The sequence below is a fragment of the Somniosus microcephalus genome, unplaced genomic scaffold, assembly GCF_052327205.1.
Source record: "Somniosus microcephalus isolate GS21.2 unplaced genomic scaffold, FLI_Smic_1.0 unresolved_chr1, whole genome shotgun sequence".
NCBI lineage: Eukaryota > Metazoa > Chordata > Chondrichthyes > Squaliformes > Somniosidae > Somniosus > Somniosus microcephalus.
Window position 1 is genome coordinate 138,251,108 of NW_028225179.1, and position 26,462 is coordinate 138,277,569.

At 47.8% G+C, this 26,462-nt stretch overlaps 1 protein-coding gene across 3 annotated transcripts in view; it reads right to left on the reverse strand.

Moving 5' to 3' along the window:
- Positions 1 to 1,467: 1,467 nt before the first annotated feature.
- The window catches only part of ddx39b (DEAD (Asp-Glu-Ala-Asp) box polypeptide 39B), a 52,921-nt gene continuing 27,926 nt past the window's right edge, over positions 1,468 to 26,462 (reverse strand). For all 3 annotated transcript variants that reach the window (XM_085974954.1, XM_085974955.1, XM_085974956.1), the window contains 5 exons: positions 22,552 to 22,683; positions 18,207 to 18,316; positions 16,388 to 16,532; positions 10,882 to 11,029; positions 1,468 to 3,476 (listed from right to left, as the gene is read on the reverse strand). In XM_085974954.1, coding sequence (XP_085831080.1) covers positions 3,460 to 3,476; positions 10,882 to 11,029; positions 16,388 to 16,532; positions 18,207 to 18,316; positions 22,552 to 22,683 — 552 coding nt within the window. In that variant the 3' untranslated portion in view covers positions 1,468 to 3,459. The remainder of the gene's footprint in view (positions 3,477 to 10,881; positions 11,030 to 16,387; positions 16,533 to 18,206; positions 18,317 to 22,551; positions 22,684 to 26,462) is intronic.

A 26,462-nucleotide genomic window follows, 5' to 3' on the forward strand; every position in this document is an offset into this window, starting at 1 on the left:
GGGTGGCATCACCCTGTTGCTGGCAGGTGAATTCCGCCAAATCCTGCCAGTTGTCCCCAGAGGAACTCCAGCAGATGAACTCAAGGCATGTCTCAAGGCATCCCATCTGTGGCCACATGTGCAAACAGTCCATTTGACCACAAACATGCGTGTTCTTATGCATGGTGACGAGATGTCAGAATCCTTTGCGCAACTTTTGCTACAATTGGGAGAAGGGAAGTTGCCCATTGACAGCAGTGGACAAATCACAATTCCTCCAGGCTTTGGCAGTCAAGTAAAAACAGTTGATGACTTGATCTCAAACGTGTATCCAAACCTCCTGAATCACTTCAAAGATCTCAAGTGGCTGTGTGAACGGTCAATACTTGCACCCAGGAATGATACTGTCAAAAACATAAACATGCTACTTCTTCAAAAACTCCCTGGCCAAGAGCAAATTTATAAAAGCGTTGATACTGTTTGTGACAGTGCTGATGCGGTACATTACCCCACTGAGTTCCTCAACTCATTGCAGCCTTCAGGAACGCCTCCTCACAAACTGGTACTGAAGGAAGGCACCCCCATCATGCTCCTAAGAAACATATCTCCACCAAAGTTGTGCAATGGAACCAGACTGACAGTCAAAAAGCTCATGCCAAATCTCATTGAGGCTACCATCATCTCAGGCTGCGCCAGAGGGGAGGATGTTCTCATTCCTCGAATTCCAATGATACCAACTGACTTGTCATTTCAATTCAAAAGGCAACAGTTTCCTGTGACAATTTCTTTTGCAATGTCAATCAACAAGGCACAGGGGCAGACTTTGAAGGTTGCTGGCATCAACTTACTCACGCCCTGTTTTTCACATGGCCAGTTGTATGTGGCATGTTCAAGAGTTGGTGCGTCAAGAAATCTGTTTATTTTAACACTCAGGAAAAACAGAAAATGTTGTCTATCAACGGGCTCTCCAATAACGCAGAGTGCTTTCACCTTCGTCTACTCCTCTGAGGTTGCTGGCCCAACATCATTTAATCACCTCAAAACTCTCACTGGCCATCTCTGTACCTCCTTTATAAAAGCTTGCCGCAGGAGAGGACTCATTCAGGATGACATTCATTGGCATGCAATGATGACAGAAGCTGCTCTGTTTTACTCCCCCAAAAGGCTACGAAATCTCTTTGTGGCCATCCTTCGCTCTAAGAGATTCATTGCACTGGCTGTTGCCTCATCAGGAATCGCTGCAACTCTTCTCCAAGGAGGTTGCACTGCCCACTCAACCTTTGCTCTCCCTCTGGATCTGACAAGACAACAACACCCAGTGTGTCACATTACCAAAGGAACTGCTGCTGCTGAGCTGCTTCAAAAGTCTAAACTCATTGTGTGGGATGAGTGTACAAAGGCCCACAAGAGGGCACTTGAAGCACTCAACAGCACTCTCCAAGATCTGAGAGGCTGCATACCTACTACAAGATTACACATATAACAGTGTAATGTTGAATACATTTATTGATTACAAAATCACTCTGTACAATACCAACCCTATTGGGTTTGCAAACCTTTACCAGAGGGAGTATTCACTCAGTCTTTGGTTGTAACTCCAGCATATTGTCAAATGTTCTATTGTTCTACATTATTGGAATATAAATGTTCACTGTTGATTTCTAAACTGACCTCTAAATGCCTCAGATAGAATCTTTTATTTCCCTATTCAACTCATACACTGAAACTTTGTGAATAATGTAATATCACTCCTGGGTGCTTAGGAAGAGTTCTTCAATCCCAACAGTTTAAAAAACAGTTTTATAAACATGCCACAGGGTTCTTGAGTTCCCTCGGCACCGCCGGGCACTCCAGCTAGTTATTCTATAAACCACCTGAACCCCTCGATCAGCTTGCAGCCTGTAACTCAACCCAAGGTATCCATTATTCTATATATAAGCTATCTGAACCCTTCGATTAGATTCCAGCCTGTAACTCACTCCCAGGTATCCATTATTTTATACGTAAACCATCTGAACCATCGATTAGATACCAGTCTGCAACTCACTCCCAGGTATCCATTATTCTATATATAAACCATCTGAACCTCTCAATTAGATTCCAGCCTGTAACTCACTCCTGGGTATACATTATTATTCTATATATAAACCATCTGAACCACTCGATCAGGTTGCAGCCTGTAACTCACTCCCAGGTATCCATTATTCTATATATAAACCATCTGAACCCCTTGATTAGATTCCAGCCTGTAACTCACTCCCAGGTTTCCATTATTCTATATAATATAAACCATCTGAACCCATCGATTAGATTCCAGCCTGTGACTCACTCCCAGGTATCCATTATTCTACATATAAACCATCTGAACCCCTCAATTAGATTCCAGCCTGTAACTCACTCCCGGGTATCCATTATTCTACAATATAAACCACCTGACCCCCTCGCTTAGATTCCAACCTGTAACTCAGTCCTGGGAATCCATTGCTGTATATAAAACACAATCTGACGCCCCCAATTAGATTCCAGCCGATAACTCATTCTCAGGTGTGTGATATATGCACACACACACTCGCCAATTTTCTGTAGCATTGCACAAATCAAGTGAGACAATATGGTCTGGTACCTGTCTCTGTATTGCTGTATTATTTCCTCCTCTTCCGTCTCTCAGTGGGGAGTAACATCGGGACGGAGATGTAAAACGAGCGTCCCGCGCCCGATCCCGTCAGCTTCCCTCTGGGTGGATTAGGTTACAATGAACCGCCTTAGTTGAATTCAGCCACGGCAGTGAGCAGTTAGGGGGCTCCAACTGGCCTTAGCAAGGCTGGGTCCGAAAAGGGAGCAAAAAAAAAAAAAAAAAAAAAAAAATCGGCCAGGACGCTCGCTCCTGACCCCTGCTGGGAAGTGCGCGGGTGGATGCGGGTTGAGGGAGCAGAATCACGGGTGGCTACGATTCCCTCCGCACTCGAGTAGCCAGCAGACACGCACGGTTTCAGTACGCACACGGAGAAGGGGCGGGCCTGTGGAAACTACACCTCGGCATCGCGTCAACCATTTCAGGAGAGGGTGGGCGGGGGAAGGAAACAGAAGACTGACAACGTACGCAGCTCCCGGTACCAAGGACTGATTTTTTTTTTTTAATTAGAATCATCATTGGAACACATTCTCTACTCAAATACACTGTACCAGGTGGGGGGGGGGGGGGGGGCTGGCGTTGTGGGATTGCAACAATCATAATATCCATGCAAACACAGTTCACCAAAGATAAAGGAAAGAGGAAAATAATTCTAAAAATTGTCTATATAACGGAATAGTGTCACTTGCTGTCAAGCGCAGCAAAACGCCTGGTATTTACATTCAGCCATTTCCACTGTCAATGCCGGTGAGTGTGCATCAATGTAAAATGGTGCTGTCCGCAGAGTCGGGACTTGAGGGGGGCGTCATCAATCGACGGGAATAAAAGCTTGACATGTCGTCCTCGGTCTATCTGCTCTGTTCAACTGGAACACGAGAGAGAGAGAGAATGAGAATTAAATACAGTTTGATATTCAACACACTTTGTGCACACACTGTATTTTCACCCCTCCCTTCTCTCCCCCAAACGCTACCTGAGCTGAGGTCGGCTAACACCATGGACCGGGTATCGAGCCTCAAACTTTCTGGTCTCAGTAAGAGAGCATAAGATGCTATGACCTGTTAGGCCTTCAGGCAAACTCACGAGGGTGTCTCCAAACATAAAAGGAGGAACGCCCATTTATACCGCGCCTTTCGCCAGCTCAGGACGTCCCAAAGCGCTTTACAGCCAATTATATCTCAATACCATATTCCTGCTCGCTCCCCATACTCCTTGATGCCTTTTTTGTTTAGAAATCTATCTATCTCCTTCTTAAATATATTCAGTGACTTGGCCTCCACAGCCTTCTGTGGTAGAGAATTCCACAGGTTCACCACCCTCTGAGTGGAGAAATTTCTCCTCATCTCAGTCCTAAATGTCCCACCCCGTATCCTGAGACTGTGACCCCTCGTTCTAGACACCACCCCCCCCAAAGCCAGGGGAAACATCCTCCCTGCATCCAGTCTGTCTAGCTCTGTCAGAATCTTATACGTTTCAATGAGATCCCCCCTCATTCTTCTAAACTCTAGTGAATACAGGCCTAGTCGACCCAATCTCTCCTCATAAGACAGTCCTGCCATCCCAGGAATCAGTCTGGTGAATCTTCGCTGCACTCCCTCTATGGCAAGTATATCCTTTCTTAGGTAAGGAGACCAAAACTGCACACAATACTCCAGGTGCGGTCTCACCAAGGCCTGGTGCAACTGTAGTAAGACATCCTTGCTCCTGTACTCAAATCCTCTTGCAATGAAGGCCAGCATACCATTTGCCCTCCTAACTGCTTGCTGCACCTGCATGTTTGCTTTCAGTGACTGGTGTACAAGGACACCCAGGTCCCTTTGTACATCAGCATTTCCCAATCTATCACCATTTAAATAATACTCTACCTTTCTGTTTTTCCTACCGAAGTGGATAACTTCACATTTATCCACGTTATACTGCATCTGCCATGTATTTGCCCACTCACTCAACTTGTCTAAATCGACTTGAAGCCTCTTTGCATCCTCCTCACAACCCCACCTAGTTTTGTGTCGTCAGCAAACTTGGAAATATTACATTTGGTTCCCTCATCCAAATCATTGATATACATTGTGAATAGCTGAGGCCCAAGCACTGATCTCTGCGGTACCCCGCTAGCCACCCCGAAAAAGACCCATTTATTCCTACTCTCTGTTTCCTGTCTGTTAACCAATTTTCAATCCATGCCAGTATATTACCCCCAATCCCATGTGCTTTAATTTTGCACACTAACCTCTTATGTGGGACTTTATCAAAAGCCTTCCGAAAATCCAAATACACCACATACATCCACTGGTTCTCCCTTATCTATTCTACCAGTTACATCCTCAAAAAACTCCAGTAGGTTTGTCAAACACGATTTCCCTTTCATAAATCCATGTTGACTTTGTCTAATCCCGTTGATATTTTCTAAGTGTCTTGTTATCACATCCTTTATAATAGACTAGTATTTTCCCTGCTACTGATGTTAGGCTAACCGGTCTGTAGTTCACTGTTTTCTCTCTCCCTCCTTTTTTAAATAGTGTGGTTACATTTGCCATCCTCCAATCTGCAGGAACTGTTCCATAATCTATAGAATTTTGGATGATGACAACCAATGCATCCACTATTTCCATGGCTACCTCTTTTAGTACTCTGGGATGTAGATTATCAGGCCCTGGGGATTTATCAGCTTTCAGTCCCATTAATTTCTCCAGCACTATTTTTTTACTAATACTAATTTCCTTTAATTCCTCCTTCTCACTAGATCCTTGGTTCCCTAGCATTTCTGGGAAGTTATTTGTGTCCTCTTCCGTGAAGACAGAACCAAAGTATTTGTTTAATTACTTTGCCATTTCCTTATTCCCCATTATAAATTCTCCCGTTTCTGACTGTAAGGGACCTACATTTGTCTTCACTAATCTTTTTCTTTTTACATACTTGTAGAAGCTTTTACAATCCGCTTTTATGTTCCTTGCAAGTTTACTCTCATATTCTATTTTTCCTCTCAATTAATCTCTTGGTCCTCTTTTGCTGAACTCTAAACTGATCCCAATCCTCAGGCTTGCTACTTTTTCTGGCAACTTTATATGACTCCTCTTTGGATCGAATACTATCCTTAATTTCTTTTGTTAGCCATGGTTGGGCCACTTTTACTTTTGTGTTTTTGCGCCAGAAAGGAATGTACAACTGTTGCAATTCAGGCATTTGTTCCTTAAATGTTAACCATTGCCTATCCACCGTCATGCCTTTTAATGAAGCTCCCCAATCTATCATAGCCAACTCACTCCTCATACCATCGTAGTTTCCTTTGTTTAGATTTAGGACCCTAGTTTCGGATTGGACTTCTTCACTTTCCATCTTAATGAAGAATTTTATCATGTTATGGTCGCTCTTCCCTAAAGGATCCCGCACAACAAGATTATTAATTAACCCCTTCTCATTGCACAATACACAATCTAGGATAGCCTGTTCATGAGTTGGCTCCTCAACGTACTGCTCTAAAAACCATCTCGTACACACTCCAGGAATTCATCCTCCACAGTATTATTGCTAATTTGGTTTGGCCAGTCTATATGTAGATTAAAGTCACCCATGATTACTGTAATACCCTTGTTACTTGCATCTCTGATTTCCTAAAATAACAACAGAAAAGGCTGGAAATACTCAGCAGGCCAGGCAGCATCCGTGGAGAGAGAAACAGAGTTAACGTTTCAGGTCTGGGACCCTTCATCAGAACTGGAAAAAGCTGGAAATGTAACAGATATTAAGCAGGTGCAGAGACGTGGGGGGGGGGGGGGCGTTAGGAGGGGAGGAAGGAATTGAAAGAACATACTGTGAAAATGTTGCAAATGGAAATGGCAAAATCATACAGCATGAAAAATGGGGGCAGGGATTATTATCTGAAATTGTTGAACTCGATATTGAGTCCGGAAGGCTGCAAAGTGCCTAATCGAAAGATGAGGTGTCGTTCCTCGAGCTTACGTTGAGCTTCATTGGAACAATGCAATAGCCCGAGGACAGAGAGATCAGAGTGGGAGTGAAGCAGAGAATTAAAGTGACAGGCGACCGGAAGCTCGGGGTCACCCTTACAGACTGAACGGAGGTGTTCCAGAAAGCGGTCGCCCAATCTGCGTTTGGTCTCCCCAATGTAGAGGAGACCACATCGTGAGCAGCGAATACAGTATATTAAATTCCAAGAAGTACAAGTAAATCGCTGTTTCACCTGGAAGGGGTGTTTGGGGCCCTGGACAGTGGGAAGGGAGGAGGTAAAAGGGCATGTGTTGCACCTCCTGCGCTTGCACGGGAAGGTGCCAGGTGAAGGAGCAGGGTTGTTGGGGGTGATTGAGGAGTGGACCAGGGAGCGGTCCCTTCGGAATGCTGAAAGGGGAAGTGAGGGGAAGATGTGTTTAGTGGTGGAATCACGTTGGAAGTGGCGGAAATGGCAGAGGATGATCCGTTGAATGTGGAGGCTGGTGGGGTGAAAGGTGAGGACAAGGGGAATACTATCGTGGTTCTGGGAGGGAGGGGAAGGGGTGAGAGCAGAAGTGCAGGAAATGGAACGGACACGGTCAAGGGCCGTGTCAACCACGGTAGAGGGGAATCCTCGGGTGAGGAAAAAGGAAGACATGTCGGAAGCACTGGTATGGAAGGTGGCATCGTCACAACATACGCGGCGGAGACGGAGCAACTGGGAGAATGGAATAGAGTCCTTACAGGAAGCGGGGTGGGAAGAAGTGTAGTCCAGGTAGCTGTGGGAGTCAGTGGGCTTGTAGTGGATGTTTGTCGAAAGCCGATCGCCAGAAATGAAGACGGAGAAGTCAAGGAAGGGAAGGGTCGGAGATGGACCATGTGAAGGTGAGGGAAGGGTGGAAATTGGAAATAAAGTGAATGAACTTATCTAGTTCAGGGCGAGAGCAGGAAACGGCACCAATACAGTCATCAATGTATCGGAAAAAGAGGTGAGGGATGGGACCTGAGTAGGACTGGAAAAAGAATGTTCCACATATCCCACGAAAAGGCAGGCATAGCTAGGGCCCATGCGGGTTCCCATAGCAACACCTTTAATTTGAAGGAAGTGAGTGGAGTCAGAGGAGAAGTTGTTCAAGGTGAGAACAAGTTCAGCCAGGCGGAGGAGGGTGGTGGTGGATGGGGACTGGTTGGGCCTCTGTTCAAGGAAGAAACGGAGTGCCCTCAGGCCATCCTGGTGGGGGATGGAGGTGTAGAGGGATTGGACGTCCACAGTGAAAAGGATATGGTTGGGGCCAGGAAACTGTTAAAGTAACGGAGGGCGTCAGAAGAGTAGCGAATGTAGGTGGGAAGAGACTGGACAAGGGGAGAAAAAATAGAGTCGAGACAGGAAGAGATAAGTTCCATGGGGCAAGAACAGGCTGAAACGATGGGTCTATCAGGGCAGTCCTGTTTGTGGATCTTGGGAAGGAGGTAGAAGTGGGCTGTGCGGGGTTGGGGGACTATGAGGTTGGCGGCCATGGAGGGAAGATCTCCAGAGGAGATGAGGTCAGTGACAGTCTTGGAAACAATGGCTTGATGTTTGCTAGTGGGGTCATCGTCCAGGCGGAGGTAGGAGGTGGTGTTGGAGAGTTGGCGTTCAGCTTCCGCACGGTAGAGGTCGGTTCGCCAAACAACAACAGCACCACCCTTATCAGCAGGTTTAATGATAATGTTGGGGTTGGATTGGAGAGAACGGAGTGCTGCAAGTTCTGATTTCCTGTTTGATGCCATCCCCTACATTACCACTACTGTTTGGAGGCCTATAGACAACCCCCACCAATGTTTTCTGCCCCTTGGTGCTTCTTAGCTCACCCAGACTGATTCTACATCTTGATTTTCTGAGCCAATATCCTTCCTCACTATTACTCTGATTTCATCCTTTACGAACAAGGCCACCCCACCTCCTTTTCCTTTTTGCCTGTCCTTCCTAAATATCGAATATCCTTGGATATTCAGCTCCCAGCCTTGGTCACCCTGCAGCCATGTCTCCGTAAACGCAATTATATCGTATCCATTTACATCTATTTGTGCTGTTAATTCGTCTACCTTATTACAAATGCTTCGTGCATTCAGATAGTGCCTTTAGATTTGTCTTTTTAACATTTTTAGACATCTTAAACTTTTTTTGTACTATGGCCCTATTTGCCTTATTACCATTTTTTTCTTTCCCAGACCCTATTTGTTAGTGCACCCTTTTGTTTGTACGCCCTGTCCCTTCCTGACACAACCTGGTTCTCCTTACCCCAATCACTTTCCTGCACTGCTTCCTGTCTTTTCTCTTTAGCATTCTAGATTTCTCTCCACCGGGACCCGCCACTGCTCTTCTTCGAAACAGTGGCATGGGATCTTTTACGTCCATCTGAGAGATCAGATGGGGCCTCGGTTTCACGTCTTATCCGAAAGCCGGCATCTCCGACAGGGCAGCACTCCCTCAGCACTTCACTGGGCGAGTCAGTCTGGATTTTGTGCTCAAGCCCCTGACTCAAAATAAAAAGAATTGTAAAAGCCACAGATCCACAAATCGGTTCCGCTACAATGGTCATGGACTGGCTATGGTGTTGGACTAGCAACTCGACATCGTGAGTTCAAATCCCATCAAGCTGCAAAATTGATTCTACAACTATGTGGAGAGACTAGAGAAGCTGCGATTGTTCTCCTTAGAGCTGAAAAGGTTAAGAGGAGAATGGAGGTGTTCAAAATTATGAAGGGTTTTGATAGAGTAAATAAGGAGAAACTGTTTCCATTGGCAGGTAAAGTAATTGGTCGGAGGTTTAGAGGGGATTTGAGGGGAAATTTCTTCACCCAGAGGGTGGTGGGGGTCTGGAACTCACTGCCTGAAAGGGTGGTAGAGGCAGAAACCCTCACCACATTTAAAAAGTGCTTGGATGTGCACTTGAAGTGCTGTAACCTACAAGGCTACGGATCAAGAGCTGGAAAGTGGGATTAGACTGGATAGCTCTTTGTCGGCCGGCACGGACAGGATGGGCCGAAATGGCCTCCCTTCCGTGCTGTAAATTTCTATGATAGGAGAGTCGGTAAGCAGAGGACACCGATTTAGAGTAAACATCTTTACCCAGAGTGAATAGATGGTGATCGCTACCCACATGGAGTAGTTGAGGTGAAGAGCATAGATCGATTTAAGGGGAAGCTTGATAAGCACGAGGGGAAAAAAAGGATATGTTGATGGGGTGAGATGAAAAGGGTGGGAGGAGGCTCGTGTGGAGCACAAACACTGGCACGGACCAGTTGGGCCGAATGGCCTGTTTCTGTGCTGTGATTCTGTGCAGCCAGAGGTTCGATGGCCATCAAACTGAGCCAACTGACATCCTATGGGGGCGATTTCGCCAGCCCTGGGGAGGCGGGTCTGCCGGGAAAATGGCAGAATTTGGGGGCGGGTGCCCAGCCCGCCTCCATGCCATCTTCCTAGGAGGCAGGTAGCCGTCCCGCGTCGGGTCCCATCTCCTTGGAGGCGGGAAGGGATTAAAGCCTATTAACTGCCTGTTAACAGGCAGAAAATAGGATTATCCCCTTTTTGCCCTCACAAGTGTGGGCTTCCCAAAGGCTCCGAAACCCGCCAGGTCAGCGAGGCGAGTACTGGGTCTGCGGGGGTTGGGAGGGTGCAAAAGTGTGGAGTGAAGGTAAGTTATGTGTGCAAGAGTGTAGCGGTGAGTATCTGAGGTAAGTGCATAGTGTTATTAAAAGTGTACTTACCTTTGTTTCTTCCTGCAGGCTTCAGTTGGTGGGTATGCGGAGAGTCTTGGACCTCCGCGTTGGGAATGACAGACGGCCGTTGCATTCACAGATGCAATGGCCATCTCATTTCTGTTAAAGAAAGAAGTTTGATGAGGTCTTGTATTCAAGACCTCATCAAACTGCAGAGAATGTCACTGTTTGACAGCTTCACAGAGCTGTCAAACGATGACAATTCATCTGTCAAAAAATTTTGACAGATGAAACGTCATACATTGACGTGCTCTGCAACCGGCTTTCCCTTAATTGGCCTGCTAATCCCACTGGGCGGGGCTTAACAAAGTCAATCAAGGGAAAATAGCGTGGGTTGGCCAGAAATTGTTGGAGGCGGGACTAAAACCCGACAAGTGGGGGTCCCGCCTCCAAAAGCTCCCCATTGGCAAAATCACCCCAAAGTATTTGCTCAACACCAAAGCCCGAACAATATGAAAAATTCTGCTGGAATAAACCCGTGTGTTGTTTTAATCCTTCTGACAGTTTGGAGGGGAGGGGAAGGGAATGTGCCATTAACAGAGGTGACAGGCGCCACTTACTGTATGAAGAAATGTCGATCTCGTCAGGCAGCTCACTGATGTTCACTTCAAACCGGTCCTGCACGTCGTTTAGGATCTTGGCGTCATTCTCATCCGACACAAACGTGATGGCCAGTCCCTTGGTGCCAAACCGGCCCGCTCTGGCCACCTGCGACGCAAAGAGCCAGTCGTTAGGACTATCCGGGGATGCGCGACCCGAGCAGCAGTCAGGAGTCAGGCCCTAGCCGGTTCTCCCCCCCACCCCTCGCCATCCCAGAGCTCTCGAGGCCTGCGGTTGCGCCCACAGCACTGCCTCAGCCGAGAGCGGCCAACTCTGGCACCATCCCCGGACCGGCCCTGGGGTCTCCGTGCCAGCACCGCTCGTCGCATTGACCTGCAGGTGGAAGCTGAAACCCACTGAAATCAGCCTGTGCGCATTCTAACACAATGAAGCGGCGAGGACTCCCGGTTTAAACCCTGGGTGAATTCCCCTTCAGGTATGGACATTAGGTTTACACTTGCGTTGGCAGTTTCCCTCGCGTCGGTGACATTCAGGCCAGCTGGGTGTCTGACACCATGCAAAAAAGCCCGTCACAAAAGTATCCAAGCGACCAGTGATGTCCACATGATCGGAGTTTCCGTTTTGACCGAGAGTGAATGCATACACTCTCCATTCGGACACACCTCATTCACCTAATCCCAGACAGCCTCGGTGTTGCTTGGCAAGAGCCAGGTTTTATCAATGCTAGATTGTTCAGAGGGCACTGCTGGATTTCAACTAGATTTTTAAAAACCTGCAATTTACCAGCAGGGAGCTTCCCATGTCTTGTATGGTTATCTAAGAAATCATGAATTGGAAGAAATAACTTGAGACAAAAAAGTCTCTTTAGACTGGTGTTAGAATAACTGGCTTGACGCTTAGAATTTGCTTATGTTCTTGGTTCCCTGCGGATGTTATAACATTCTGCACTGTCAGAGTTAAACAGCACAGAAAGAGGCTCTTCGGCCCATCGTGTCCGCGCCGGCCATCAAGCCCTGTCTATTCTAATCCCATTTTCCAGCACTTAGTGCGTAGCCTTGTATGCTATGGCGTTTCAAGTGCTCATCTAAATGCTTCTTGAATGTTGTGAGGGTTCCTGCCTCTACCACCCTTTCAGGCAGTGAGTTCCAGATTCCAACCACCCTCTGGGTGAAAAAGTTTTTCCTCAAATCCCCTCGAAACCTCCTGCCCCTTACCTTGAAACTATGCCCCCTGGTTATTGATCCCTCTACTAAGGGGAAAAGTTCCTTTCTATCTACCCTATCTATGCCCCTCATAATTTTGTACACCTCAATCAGGCCCCCCCCCTCAGCCTTCTCTGCTCTAAGGAAAACAACCCCAGCCTGTCCAGTCTCTCTTCATAGCTGAAGCGCTCCAGCCCAGGTAACATCCTGGTGAATCTCCTCTGAACCCTCTGCAATGCAATCACATCCCTCCTATAGTGTGGCGACCAGAACTGCACACAGTATTCCAGCTGTGGCCTAACTAGTGTTTTGTACAGCTCCATCATAACCTCCTTGCTCTTATATTCTATGCCTTGGCTAATGAAGGCAAGTATCCCATATGCCTTTTTAACCACCTTATCTACCTGTCCTGCTGCCTTCAGGGATCTATGTACATGCACACCAAAGTCCCTCTGATCCTCTGTCCTTCCTAGGGTCCTACCATTCATTGTGTATTCCCTTGCCTTGTTAGTCCTCCCAAAATGCATCACCTCACACTTTTCAGGGTTAAATTCCATTTGCCACTGTTCTGCCCATCTGACCAACCCGTCTATATCATCCTGTAGCCTGAGGCTACCCTCCTCGCTATTTACCACTCCACCAATTTTCGTGTCATCTGCAAACTTACTGATCATGCCTCCTACATTCATATCTAAATCATTAATGTACACTACAAACAGCAAGGAACCCAGCACCGATCCCTGCGGGTACACCACTGGACACAGGCTTCCAGTCACAAAAACAACCTTCAACCATCACCCTCTGCCTCCTGCCACTAAGCCAATTTTGGATCCAATATGCCAAATTGCCCTGGATCCCATGGGCTCTTACCTTCTTGACCAGTCTCCCATGTGGGACTTTGTCAAAAGCCTTATTGAAGTCCATGTAGACTACATCAACTGCACTACCCTCATCCACACATCTAGTCAACCCCTCGAAAAATTCAATCAAATTGGTCAGACATGATCTCCCCCTGACAAAGCCATGCTGACTATCCTTGATTAATCCTTGCCTCTCCAAGTGGCGACTAATTCTGTCCCTCAGAATTTTTTCCAATAATTTCCCTACCACTGATGTTAGGCTCACTGGCCTGTAATTCTCTGGTTTATCCCTATTACCCTTCTTGAATAATGGTACTACGTTAGCTGTCCTCCAGTCCTCTGGCACCTCCCCTGTGGCCAGAGACGTTCCGAAAATTTGTGTCAAGAGCCCCTGCAATCTCCTCCCTTGCCTCACACAGCAGCCTGGGATACATCTCGTCTGGGCCTGGGGATTTATCCACTTTTAAGCCCGTTAATACCGCCTCCCTCTCAATGCTAATTTGTTCAAGTATATCACAATCCCCCTGCCTGATTTCTATGCCTACATCGTCCTTCTCCATAGTGAACAAAGATGCAAAATATTAATTTAAAACATCATCTACATCTTCCGGCTCTACACACAGATTGCCACTTTGGTCCCTACTCTTTCCCTGGTTATGCTCTTGCCCTTAATATACTTATAAAACACCTTGGGATTTTCCTTTATTTTACCCGTGGCAGTGACCTTGTTTCCAGCTGTCTGCTGTTTGTGTGCTGGAAAGGTTGTTGACTGTATCTTTGATAATCTACCCTAGGCCCACCCCTAAAAAGAGTGTAAAAGAGATATCTAAAGAGCTTTTTAGCACAGACGGTGAAGGGAAGGGAAGAATTGTTCGCGCACTCCAGCCGTCTGTCCAATCGGGACCGATACCAGCTGCTTGTCACGGTCGTATGTCTACTATGTCTATCTTGATTGCGTGTTATACTTAACTTAAACTGCCGCTAAGAGCCTTACAACTCCTAAGACCCTTTGGGTAATGTGTGTGTGACCTGTGATCTAAATCTCAGTTAGGACCACTCTACCAGTTAGGGCCCCGCTTTGTAGAGGGTGAAGCATCCTAGTCCCCAGTGACTGGTCCAATCAGCGTACCAGGCTAGCTGGTCAATCAACAACAGGGCCGCAGAACACTGCAAACCTCCTAAGCTCAGGTAACGAGTCTTCCACGGGCGACTGAGTTACTTCCAATCTCCCATCGCCAGGCATGGCATCTTGGAGCTAACTTGGCTCCAGAGACCCAGCTTACCTCTCTCTCTCTCCCTCAAGTAGCATGGCGTGTCATAGACAACCGACAAGCTTGGGCTAGAAGGCCTGTGTACAGTCGGTGGGGATATTCAAGACTGAGATCGATAGATTTTTGGACTTATGGGGAATCAGGGGATATGGGGTATCAGTCCTGTCTTGAGTTTTGACCTGAAACGTCAACTCTATTTCTCTCTCCACGGATGTTGCCTGGCCTGCTGAGTTTTTCCAGCATTTTCTGTTGTTACAAGGGGTATGGGGATTGGGCGGGAAAGTGGGGCTGAGGTCGAAGATCAGCCATGATATTATTGAATGGCGGAGCAGGCTCAAGGGGCTGTATGGCTGACTCTTGCTCCTAATTCTTATGCTGGCACATCAGTGTGGACCCACACATATCCAGTAGAGAGGCAATGTGACTATTTACTCTGAACTGGGGAGGTGGGGGGAGAGAATGTGGTTCGTGACAGAGTTGAAGTAATAAATTTCTGCTGTCAGTCAGGGATAAAATCTGACCAAGTCCTGAATGCAGAGTAAGGCAGAGTCAGGTATAGGCTGGAACTGCTGTTTGCTTCATCTTAATACTCTGCTATCCAGCTTTTTGGTCAGACTGCGTCCCAATAGCGCTCAATCGGTGTACTGTTCCAGTGGGAGAGTAATGTGAAATCCAGGGGATCATCCATGGAAACAGTGTTAAGGATACTACCCACCACCTTCACGCTTGATGCCAACACTGGAGCCTAGAAATAACTGTTGATGATGATAGTGGTTTGACCACGCTCGATCAGCTCTGATGGATGGGCCACATCGACCGCATGCCCGATATGAGACTCCCAAAACAAGCGCTCTACTCGGAGCTCCAACACGGCAAGAGAGCCCCAGGTGGGCAGAGGAAACGCTTCAAGGACACCCTCAAAGCCTCCTTGAAAAAAGTGCAACATCCCCACCGACACCTGGGAATCCCTGGCCCAAGACCGCACAAAGTGGAGGAGAAGCATCCGGGAAGGCGCCAAACACCTCGAGTTTCTTCGCCGGGAGCAAGCGGAAGCCAAGCGCAAGCAGCGCACATCAACCCAAGCACCCCACCCACCCTCCCCTTCAACCACCGTCTGCCCCGCCTGTGACAGAGTGTAGGTCCCGCATTGGACTCATCAGTCACCTGAGAACTCATTTTTAGTGTGGAAGCAAGTCATCCTCAGCTCTAAGGGACTGCCTAAGACGAAGAGTGCATTCATACGACAAGACTTAATGTTTGCTATTTTAATGGAGATGTTAAGTTAATTTGATTATCTTTTTACTTAAATTTTGTGCTCAAAGTGAGGGACGCTAGTGTTGGGGACTGGAACTCTTCCCATTTAAGGCACCCAGTATCAGCATCAAGGACTCGCTGGTCAGAGAAAGCACAGCCCAGTGAAGAAAGAAGCCCCTTAACTCTGCCCCAACCACATGCTCCAGCCCCAATCGCAGAAGAGCATGCCCCCGCACCCCACCCGATTACTTTTTCTACCATTTCCCACGCAGCCACCTTGTGGCCTTTCTGAGCGAGATTGCCAACTCGAGCTGGACAAGGTTGAGTTTGGGACCGTCGGGCCCTGTACAATCAGAGCTGGGTTGAGGTAGCCCAAAGCTTCTTTCATACAGGAGCCCCTTACAGCCAGCAGAGGGAAGCTTGCATTCCATCAGTCCAGCAATGGATTTAAACCCATGTCTCAGAGGTGAAAGACCAGTGGCATTAATTTGCTTGTTTGATATCACTACAACAACTTACATTCACACCGCCCCTTTAGCATAGGAAAACGTCCCAAGACGCTTCACAGGAGCGATTATTAAACAAAGTTTGACACCGAGCCATGTAAGGAGATATTAGCACAGGTGATCAAAAAGCTTGGTCAAAGAGGTCGGTTTTAAGGAGCGTCTTAAAGGAGGAGAGAGAGTTGGAGAGGCAGAGAGGCTTAGGGAGGGAATTCCAGAGCTTAGGTGCAAGGCAGCTGAAGGCACGGCCACCAACGGTGGAGGGATGAAAATCGGAGATGTGCAAGAGGCCAGAATTGGAGAATAAATCTCGAGGCTCGAGTGTCTGAAAGTGAAAGATGTTAAGTCACTGAGTTGCAACACGACGAGCACAAAGTTCACAACAGTAAAGGAAACACATCAAAGGGCACTGTACCCTGTGTAAGTAGGTGTCGGAGTCCTCGGGCATGTCGTAGTTAAATACAATGTTGACTCGCTCGATGTCCATCCCGCGACCGAACAAATTGGTGGCGACCAGAATCCGCCGCTGGAAATCCTTGAACTGCTGGTACCGGGATAATCTGGGGAAATAAAACGCTCGACAAATTCACTGAGTTTTTTAAATTTGGTCTTGGGAGGGGGGGGGGCGGGGGCGGGGTCGGGGAAGTGAATTTTAAAAAAAAGCACGGTGATTCATGCAACAAGTCCCTTAAGTTAGCTGATCACAGCTCAGGTGGAAGTAGGCACGTTACAATTGGGTTCAGTGCATCTAAGTTAGGGAGGGGGAACAAGAGTCAGTCAAGGGCTCCTACTTCTGGTCATTAATAGGTAAACTCTTTGCTGGAAAGTGTGCATGTGCGGGACATCACGTGAGGTCAGGATCGGGCGTGGCTGTGAAGCCCTCAGCAGTTGGATGGCCCGCCAATGCTCAGCGTCCACATTCACATTATAATGGCTGCTGGACGAAGTTGGGGAAGACGATGGAACCCAGGAGAACTTAGCCCATTGAGGTAGTAAATCGCTTTAGAAGAGGAAGGAGTGGGAGAAAATTGGAGAGGAGGGTGGTTATATGCAAATGCTCAGAGTCACGGAGCAGGGTCTGAGCTCCTGATCTCGTGGCGCTCCACCAAGGCCTGTTGCAGCATGGAGTGAGGGGCGGGGGGTGAAGCCCGAAGAGGGAGGTCCCTGTAATCTTCCAGCAACTATTTTCAGGAAGAGGCCTAGGCTGAAGATTGCAGAGGCCTTTCTCGCACTCTTCCCACTGCTCTGTATGGCTGAGTAGAGAAGCTGGGGTTGGTCTCTCAGAGCAGTGAAGGTTAAGGGGAGATTTGATAGAGCTGTTCAAAATTATGAAGGGTTTTGATAAGAAAAGACTTGCATTTCTATAGCGCCTTTCACGACCACCGGATGTCTCAAAGTGCTTTACAGTCAATTAAGTACTTTTGAAGTGTAGTCACTGTTGTAATGTGGGAAACGCAGCAGCCAATTTGCACCCAGCAAGGCCCCACAAACAGCAATGTAATAATGACCGGATACTGTTTTTGTTATGTTGGTTGAGGGATAAATATTGGCCAGGACACTGGGGAGAACTCCTCTGCTCTTCTTCGAAATAGTGCCATGGGATCTTTTATGTCCACCTGAGAGAGCAGACGGGGCCTCAGTTTAACGTCTCATCCAAAAGACGGCACCTCTGACAGTGCAGCGCTCCCTCAGCACTGCCCTGGGAGTGTCAGCCTAGCTTTATGTGCTCAAGTCCCTGGAGTGGGACTTGAACCCACGACCTCCTGACTCAGAGGCGAGTGTGCTACCCACTGAGCCACAGCTGACACAGGAGTAAATAAGGAGAAACTGTTTCCAGTGGCAGGAGGGTCAGTAACCAGAGGACACAGATTGAAGATAATTGGCAAAAGAACCAGAGGCGGAGATGAGGAAAAAGATTTTTTACGCAGCGAGTTGTTGTGATCGGGAATGCGCTGCCTGAAAGGTCGGTGGAATCAGATTCACTAGTAACTTTCAAAAGGAAATCGGATAAATACTTGAAAAGAAAACTTTTGCAGGGCTATGGGGAGAGAGCAGGGGATTGGGACTAACAGGACAGCTCTTTGAAAGAGCCAGCACAGGCACGATGGGTCGAATGGCCTGCTGCTGCACTGTGTGGTTCTAGGAGTTCCAAACTCCGTTCTCTTACTAACTGAGCCATGGTGTAAGACCACTCTCCTCTGACCATCTAAGTCACTGAACGTGGCTGCACTGACCTCTCCTCCTGCGGCATGCCTCGGTGAATGGCTATAGCGGGGAAGTTCTGCTCCACCAAGAGCTGTGCCAAAGCGATGCATCTCTGCACCGACTTTACGAAGATCACCACCTGCAGGGAAACAGAATGCGGTGACGGTAGAACATCGCAACACTGCTCACCATCTACACGAGTTCCGGCCAAATATTCCTACCGACAAGGACTTCACTAATCCGTACAAATGCATCCCCGCAGAAATGCGGCAAGCTATTTTCCAACCTTGGGACATAAACTTTCAATACACATGTCGCCCAGTGTTGTCTGAGTGTACTAATGGCTCTACTGCTGTTTTATAAAAGGAGAGTTAGATTTTGCCATACACAATATATTTTGAGCTGTGGCGAACCTAACGTCTCAATTTAAGGCCAAGCTACTACTCGTGAGGAAGCGGTCCTAAAAAAAATCAATTAGCGGTTAAGAACATAAGAAATAGGAGCAGGAGTGGGCCACACAGCCCCTTGAGCCTGCTCCGCCATTCAATAAGATCATGGCTGATCATCGACTTCAACTCCACTTTCCCGCCCGATCTCCATATCTTTTGATTCCCCTGGAGTCTAAAAATCTATCGATCTCAGCCTTGAATATACTCAAAGACTCAGCATTCACAGCCCTCTGAGGCAGAGAATTCCAGAGATTCACAACCCTCTGAGTGAAGAAATTCCTCCTCATCTCAGTCTTAAATGGCCCACCCCTTATCCTGAGACTATGCCCCCTAGTTCTAGACACTCCAGCCAGGGGAAACAACCTCTCAGCATCTACCCTGTCAATCCCCTTCAGAATCTTGTATGTTTCAATGAGATCACCTCTCATTCTTCTAAACTCCAGAGAGTAAAAGCCCATTCTGCACAATCTCTCATCATAGGACAGCCATCTCATCCCACAAATCAGTCTAGTGAACCTTTGTTGCACCGCCTCCAAGGCAAGTATATGCTTCCTTAGATGAGGAGACCAGAACTGTGCACAGTACTCCAGGTGCGGTCTCACTAAGGCCCTGTACAATTGTAGCAAGGCTTCCTTACTCTTATACTCCAACCCTCTTGCCATTTGCCTTCCTTATTGCTTGTTGTACCTGCATGCTAGATTTCTGTGTTTCTTGCACGAGGACACCCAAATCTCTCTGAACACCAACATTTAAAAGTTTCTCACCATTTAAAAATATTCTGTTTTTCTATTCTTCCTACCAAAGTGAATAACCTCACATTTCCCTACATTATACTCCATCGCTTCCTTACTGCCCACTCACTTAGTCTATCCATGTCCCTTTGCAAATTCTTTGGGGGAAAAATTCAGTTGCTTTGCGCCGAAGTGAAGCAACTAGCGCCCAGGCGCGTCGCTGCAAACGCCTCCCACGAAATTCAGCGGGAGGTTAGCGGCGCCGGTAACGGTTAGTGCCATGCGTAGCGCCCCTGGCTGCGATCTTCGGTAGTGCCCCCTGACTTACCGCCGGACGCTATTTCCGACGGGGTCAGGGGGACCTACCTGCGGCCGGGGCGGCGCTATTTAAAGGCGAGGTGCCGGGCAGCCATTTTTGTTACTGGCTGCCTGCCAGCACCAGCCTCCGCTGCCATCCCCGGCCTCCTGAACCGCCCCCCCCCCCCCACCCCCGCGAAGTGCCGACTGCGCTCCATGAGCCCGGCACTTCTCTTGAGCGCCGGGCTCTTTTGCCGGCACTCCGATCCCCAGTGGCCCAGCTGGGCCCCGGATCGCGCTGCGCAAGGCTCCTCCCTTTAAGAATATTCCCTTGCAGCGCCCCAAGAGGGAGGCGGGGTGCTTCCAGTAGCGCCCCGCTTCCCTCTTGGGGCGCTATCACTCAATATCGGCCGCGGGGGCACAAATTTTTCTGGGGCGCTAAAAGTAGCACCCCGGCCCCAAAGGGGACGCGACTCAATTTTTTTCCCCTTTGTGTTCTCCTCACACATTAATAATTTCTCTAGAATGGCCGCTGCTCGACTCCTTGTGTTACCTCTGCACCTCTCCAGTTTATCCCAAGGTCACAAAAGAAAACAAGTTACTGGATTTAATTTCTCCTGCAGTTTAAAAAAAAATGCTCAGCAAAAATTTATTGTTGCTTTATACAAAGTTGCAACATCTAGAGCATAATGGGCGCTCAAAATCTTATACAAGATATCGATAGGTGCCAATAGCTATAGAGAGAGAAAAATAAATCACACTCGAGTCATTACACTGTCGTGTTGTGCAATGCTCTGAGTTCATCAGGTCAGACTACATCCATCATTAGTGACAGGCCTGTAACCATCAGGTCACCCGAGTGATTTACACCTCAAAGTGCTCTCCCCAGACGCAGCCCAACTTTGGGCGGACAGAATCGATAATTGTAGTGCTGGATGGTTTTCCACAGCTCAAGTGGACGGTGTATGAGAATTTCAGGTGCTCACCCATTACACTTCAACAACAACAACTCGCATTTATATAGCGCCTTTAACGTAGTGAAACGTCCCCAAGGCGATTCACTGGAGCGACTATCAAACAAAATTTGACATCAAGCCACCGTGAGGAGGTATTAGGACAGGCGACCAAAAGCTAGGTTTTAAGGAGCATCTTAAAGGAGGCGAGATAGGCAGAGAGGTTTAGTAGGAAGGGAAATCCAGAGGCAGCTGAAGACGTGGCCACCAATGGTGGAGCGATGAAAATCAGGGACGCGAGGTTTAGTAGGAAGGGAAATCCAGAGGCAGCTGAAGACGTGGCCACCAATGGTGGAGCGATGAAAATCAGGGACGCGCAAGAGGCCAGAATTGGAGGAGTGCAGAGATCTCGGAGGGTTTCCGTCAAATCCCAGCAACAGCGCTGAATTGCATTTTAATGCAGATCTCCAGGCCCTCTAAATGTGGGAGCACCTTCACACCGACTGTAGCAGTTCAAGAAGGTGGCCCACCACCACCTTCTCAAAGGCAACTACAGATAGGGCAATAAATGGCAGTCTTGCCAGTGACGCCCAGATCCCCAGATTGAGTATTTAAAAATATATATAATTTATATATGATTCAACTTTTTCATTTTCTTCATAATTTTAGTTTCCTACTCCTTCAGATGTTAATGCATCCATTGAATAAGTGAAAACACTCTACCAGTTTGCTCCATTCCTCTCCTTCTGCTGGGCTATGGTTCCACAAGCACTGGCAAGCCCTCTGCTACCTCAACGTGAGCGGACGTCCTTCACCCGCGAGTCTGGACAGTGGGCATCAGCAAGTTCTTCACCCGTAGGGGCAGCATAGTCAAGCTCTAACCTCGCCAGATGTGCATACACTTGCACTTCCTCCTGGGGTCATTGGCTAGGTTCTGGCATAGAAAACCCTCACCAACTTGCCTTGATGCCAACTGTAGCGCCCCAGCGAAGACCAGGGACCCAATTTGATATCCCCTTGGTCTGTACCCACTAGCCTACCAGGGGAAGATTTTGATATCGTTTATCAATACTTTCAATAAACCCCAATTTTAAAAATGCACTTGCAACCGAGGGGGTCAGTTTGAACCTAACCCTCCCGTCGGGATACTGATGGGATCGGGACCAACACTAGTTTTAACTCCCTGTCCCGATTTTACTCCCCGTTATAAAGTCAATATTGGGCGGGGGAGGGGTGTAAAACCAGCGTGCCACCCGATCCTGTGGGACTCCCGCCCAGCGAGTTAGATTAAAATTGCCCCCCACAAAATGTTTCGCAAGTCGATCATCTTTTCAATTCAAATAAAAGCAAAGAAAATGCTGGTTATACATCTGATAAAAGGGGACATGCCCAAAAGGCCATAATCAGTATTCTCGCTTATTGAGATGTTGGGGTTGATCCGCCGTGTATTTCCGGCAGTATTTTAAAAAATTCATTCATGGGATGTGGGCGTCACTGGCAAGGCCAGCATTTATTGCCCATCCTTAATTGCCCTTGAGAAGATGCTGGTGACAGCTGGAGTGGCTTGCTAGGCCATTTCAGAAGGCAGTTATGAGTCATTGCTGTGGCTCTGGAGTCCCATATAGGCCAGACCGAGTAAGGGCAGCAGATTTCCTTCCCTAAAAGGACATTAGTGAACCAGATGGGTTTTTACGATAATCTAGTAGTTTCATGGCCACCATTACTGATACTAGCCTTTTTTTTTAAATTCCAGATTAATTTAATAAATTGAATTTAAATTCCCCAGCTGCTGCGGTGGGATTTGGACTCACATCATTAATCCAGGCCTCCGGATTACTAGCCCAGTCACATAACCACAATGCCACCGTACCCTTATTGCTGTTTCTAGTTCCCCCTCCCCGCCACCCCCCGAGAGTTTGGGACGTGGGCGGGAGGTGTGGCTACCTGGTTGAATTCCAGAACATCCAGCAGATCAAAGAGTTTGCGGTTCTTCTCATTGTCTTTCAGTTTCACATAGTACTGCTGCAGGCCGTGCAGGGTGAGCTTCGTCTCGTCGTCCACAAAGATCTCCATCGGCTGCGAAGCAAATTACCCGATCGTTAAATCCGCACCCCCCTCCAAGCAGCCTCCAAGGCCCCAGCCCGAGAAAATCCCCCCCCACCCCCCACATCATTGCAAAACGCAGCAAGGACGGCAGTCTTGCACTAATGTTATGCTGAGCGGTGCCAACAGGAAGGTCACCAACCCTTTGAGAAATGAACGCCTGCAGTTTAATGTCAAGTCTGAGGTTACATCAGTCCTTAATCCTCTCCCGCATCCCAACAAAAAGAGACTTTTCACTCCAAATGCGCTGACTAGGCTTGTGTACCCTTGAGTATAGAAGATTAAGGAGCGATCTAATCGAAGTGTTTAAGGTGATCAAAGGACTCGATAGGGTTGAGAGAAACTAGTTCCTCTGGTTTGGGGGGGGGGGGGGGGGGGGGGAGTTAGAAGTCTCTTCTGTCCCCTTTTCTCAGTCTCTTAGTAGCAATTAGAAATTAAATGACCTCTGGTCATAGAACTAGGGGAGCATTACCTTAAAATTAGAGCTAGGGCGATCAGGGGTGAAACACACAAAAAGGGTAGTGTAAAACTGGACCGCTCTCCCCCCAAAAAGCTGTTGAGGCTGGGGGTCAATTGAAAATTTCAAGACTGAGATTGATAGGTTTTTGTTAGGCAAGGGTATTAAGGGTTACGGAATGAAGGCGGGTAGGCGGAGTTAAGATACAGATCAGCCGTGATCTAACGGAATGGCGGCACAGGCTCAAGGGGCTGAATGGCCTCCTCCTGTTCCTGGGTTCCAAATATCCCAGAATTTGACTTATTCAGTCACCATAAATCAATGGCCCTGGTGATGACCTGTGAGCAAGACTGAAGTCATTAACATGTAGCACCTTTCCAGGTACGACATGTGGTATAAATGCTGCACAAGGGGACTGTAAATTCATTTCGCAAGCACCTATGGACAAAAAATTCAACTCAAACGCTGTAATCATGACCTCCGCCTTCTCTGCTCTTAAAACTCCCTACGTACAAAGCTGGACTCTTTTGACCTGACAGCGTACAATCCTCAAAGGTCAATGACCACAGTGGCTGCCTTACGGTGGAACGGACCACTCTGCACTTGGCCAAATTGGATGTAAAAACAAAAAGGAAACGAAGACCTTGGGTCACCACGTTGCCAGGGTAACCTTTCAAATGGGTACTTTCTCATCAAGTTCATCCCAGTGTGCAGTTGGGTCATGCAAAGCAAAGACATTTGTTTCTGGTCTGTGGCGAGTTGTTTGATCTCACCGGAGACAGATGTGGTGGGCAGGGCTACAATTAACTTCAGTGCCACAGAGTTAGAACAGAGGCATAGAATATAAGAGCAGGGAGGTTATGATGGAGCTGTACAAAACACTAGTTAGGCCACAGCTGGAATACTGTGTGTAGTTCTGGTCGCCACACTATAGGAAGGATGTGATTGCATTGGAGAGGGTGCAGAGGAGATTCACCAGGATGTTACCTGGGCTGGAGCACTTCAGCTATGAGGAGAGACTGGACAGGCTGGGGTTGTTTTCCTTAGAGCAGAGAAGGCTGAGGGGGGACCTGATTGAGGTGTACAAAATTATGAGGGGCATAGATAGGGTAGATAGAAAGGAACTTTTCCCCTTAGTAGAGGGGTCAATAACCAGGGGGCATAGATTCAAGGTAAGGGGCAGGAGGTTTAGAGGGGATTTGAGGAAAAACTTTTTCACCCAGAGGGTGGTTGGAATCTGGAACTCACTGCCTGAAAGGGTGGTAGAGGCAGGAACCCTCACAACATTCAAGAAGCATTTGGATGAGCACTTGAAACGCCATAGCATACAAGGCTACGGACCAAGTGCTGGAAAATGGGATTAGAATAGACAGGGCTTGATGGCCGGCACGGACACGATGGGCCGAAGGGGCTCTTTCTGTGCTGTATAACTATGAACTCTAGAATAAATGGGAGCAGGAGTAGGCCATAAGGCCCCTGAAGCCTGCTCCACCATTCAATGAAGATCATGGCAGATCTTCTACCTCAACTCCACTTTCCTGCCCCATCCCCATAGACCTTGATTCACTTAGTGTCCAAAAATCTACCGATCTCAGTCTTGAACGACTGAGCCTCCACAGCCCTCTGGGGTAGAGAATTCCAAAGATTCACCGCCCTCTGAGGGAAGAAATTCCTCCTCATCTCAGTTCTAAATGGCCGACCCCTTATCCTGAGACTATGACCCCTAGTTCTAGACTCCTTCTGCGCTCTATCATTCTATGATTCTATGAAATACCCAGGAAGGTCACAACCTGGACAGAGGTGGCACCAATAACCATTTTGAGACTGGGGTCTGGTCCAATGTCCGAAAATCGCCCCAGACAGTTAAGGAGATTAAAGAACTCAGAAAATGATGGTTTCAGCCCCACTATTTAAATAGGGGGATAAACCAGAAACAAAACTAAACATACTTAGTTCAGAAATAGCAATTTACAAAATAATAAATTCTTTTAAAAGGAAAGGTATTCTTTAAAGGGGCTGGGCCACTGGCAGGTTCAACAACTTTACACCGAATTTACAGCACAGAAACAGGCCATTCGGCCCAACTGGTCCGTGCCGGTGTTTATGCTCCACATGAGCCTCCTCCCACCCCCTCTTCATCTCACCCCATCAACATATCATTTTATTCCTTTTTCCCCTCGTGTGTTACATCTCTTCTTGGTTCAATGAACATCTCTCGAATGTGGAAAACAATGGTGGAAAAGGGGAGGAAATGGGGAGCATAAACCCGGGAGGAAGGGGGCTGTCAAAAGCAAGGTCAAAGAGGAGGGTCTTTGGGTGGCTTTGGAAAGCAGGGCAAAAAAGTTGCAACAGCGGGATTTAGGGAGGCACTTTAGGGTGCTGTGGCTGAAGGAATCACCATTGGTGGTGGGAATGAGGGGTGACCAAGGAGCTGGGGGGGGGGGGGTTTCATGCTAGCGAGCCAGAATTTCCCATTTAAACCAACACACGGAGCAAACCAGCGACCGCACTGTGAGCGTCGCTAAAGTGGCCTGTCTGTGTTACGCCTCTCGCAATTTAAAATTTTTAAATGCAAGCAGAAAATGCTGCGAGCAGATTTAGGAGGGTGCGCAAGGCCGCAATGTCGGCCTCACGTGTGCGTCGCTGCAAGGGTAAACTTAGGTCAAGACCAACGCACCTCTCCCTGCAACATGACGCAGCCCCTTTAAAGTGCTGCACTGAGTAAATGCTCGCACTGGTACCTACTTAATGATCAAAGTCAAACAAATCCATTTAAGGGGAAGCTAGACAAGCACATGAGGGAGAAAGGAATAGAAGGATATGCTGATAATGAAGTAGGGTGGGAGGAGGCTCGTGTGGAGCATAAACACCAGCACAGGCCAGTTGGGCTGAATGGCCTGTCTCTGTGCTGTACACTCGATGTAAAACGCAGCATTAAAAAAAAAATCTATAGCAAGTCCCCGTCTCCAGAAACATTAGTACAAGACTGTCAGATCTATAGAGGAGCCTAAAGGATCAGACACTGATGGGAGGGGCTGGAACGCCTCCTCGCGCATCGCAAACAGGAAATGGGATTTGAAAAAGTATTGACGGGATGAATTTCATCCCCACGCAGGGCGCAAGGAAAAGAATACAATTTTCACTGGGGAAAACCAAACAGTCTGTCGTGGCTGCTACAAAGAAAACAAATCCGAGAAACGCTGGAAATACGCAGCGGCTAATGGTTTCTTATTTAAAAAAGCCATTAAATTCAGTGGGGCAGATAACCCTGTTCCTGGGCGGTCGGATTACCTGG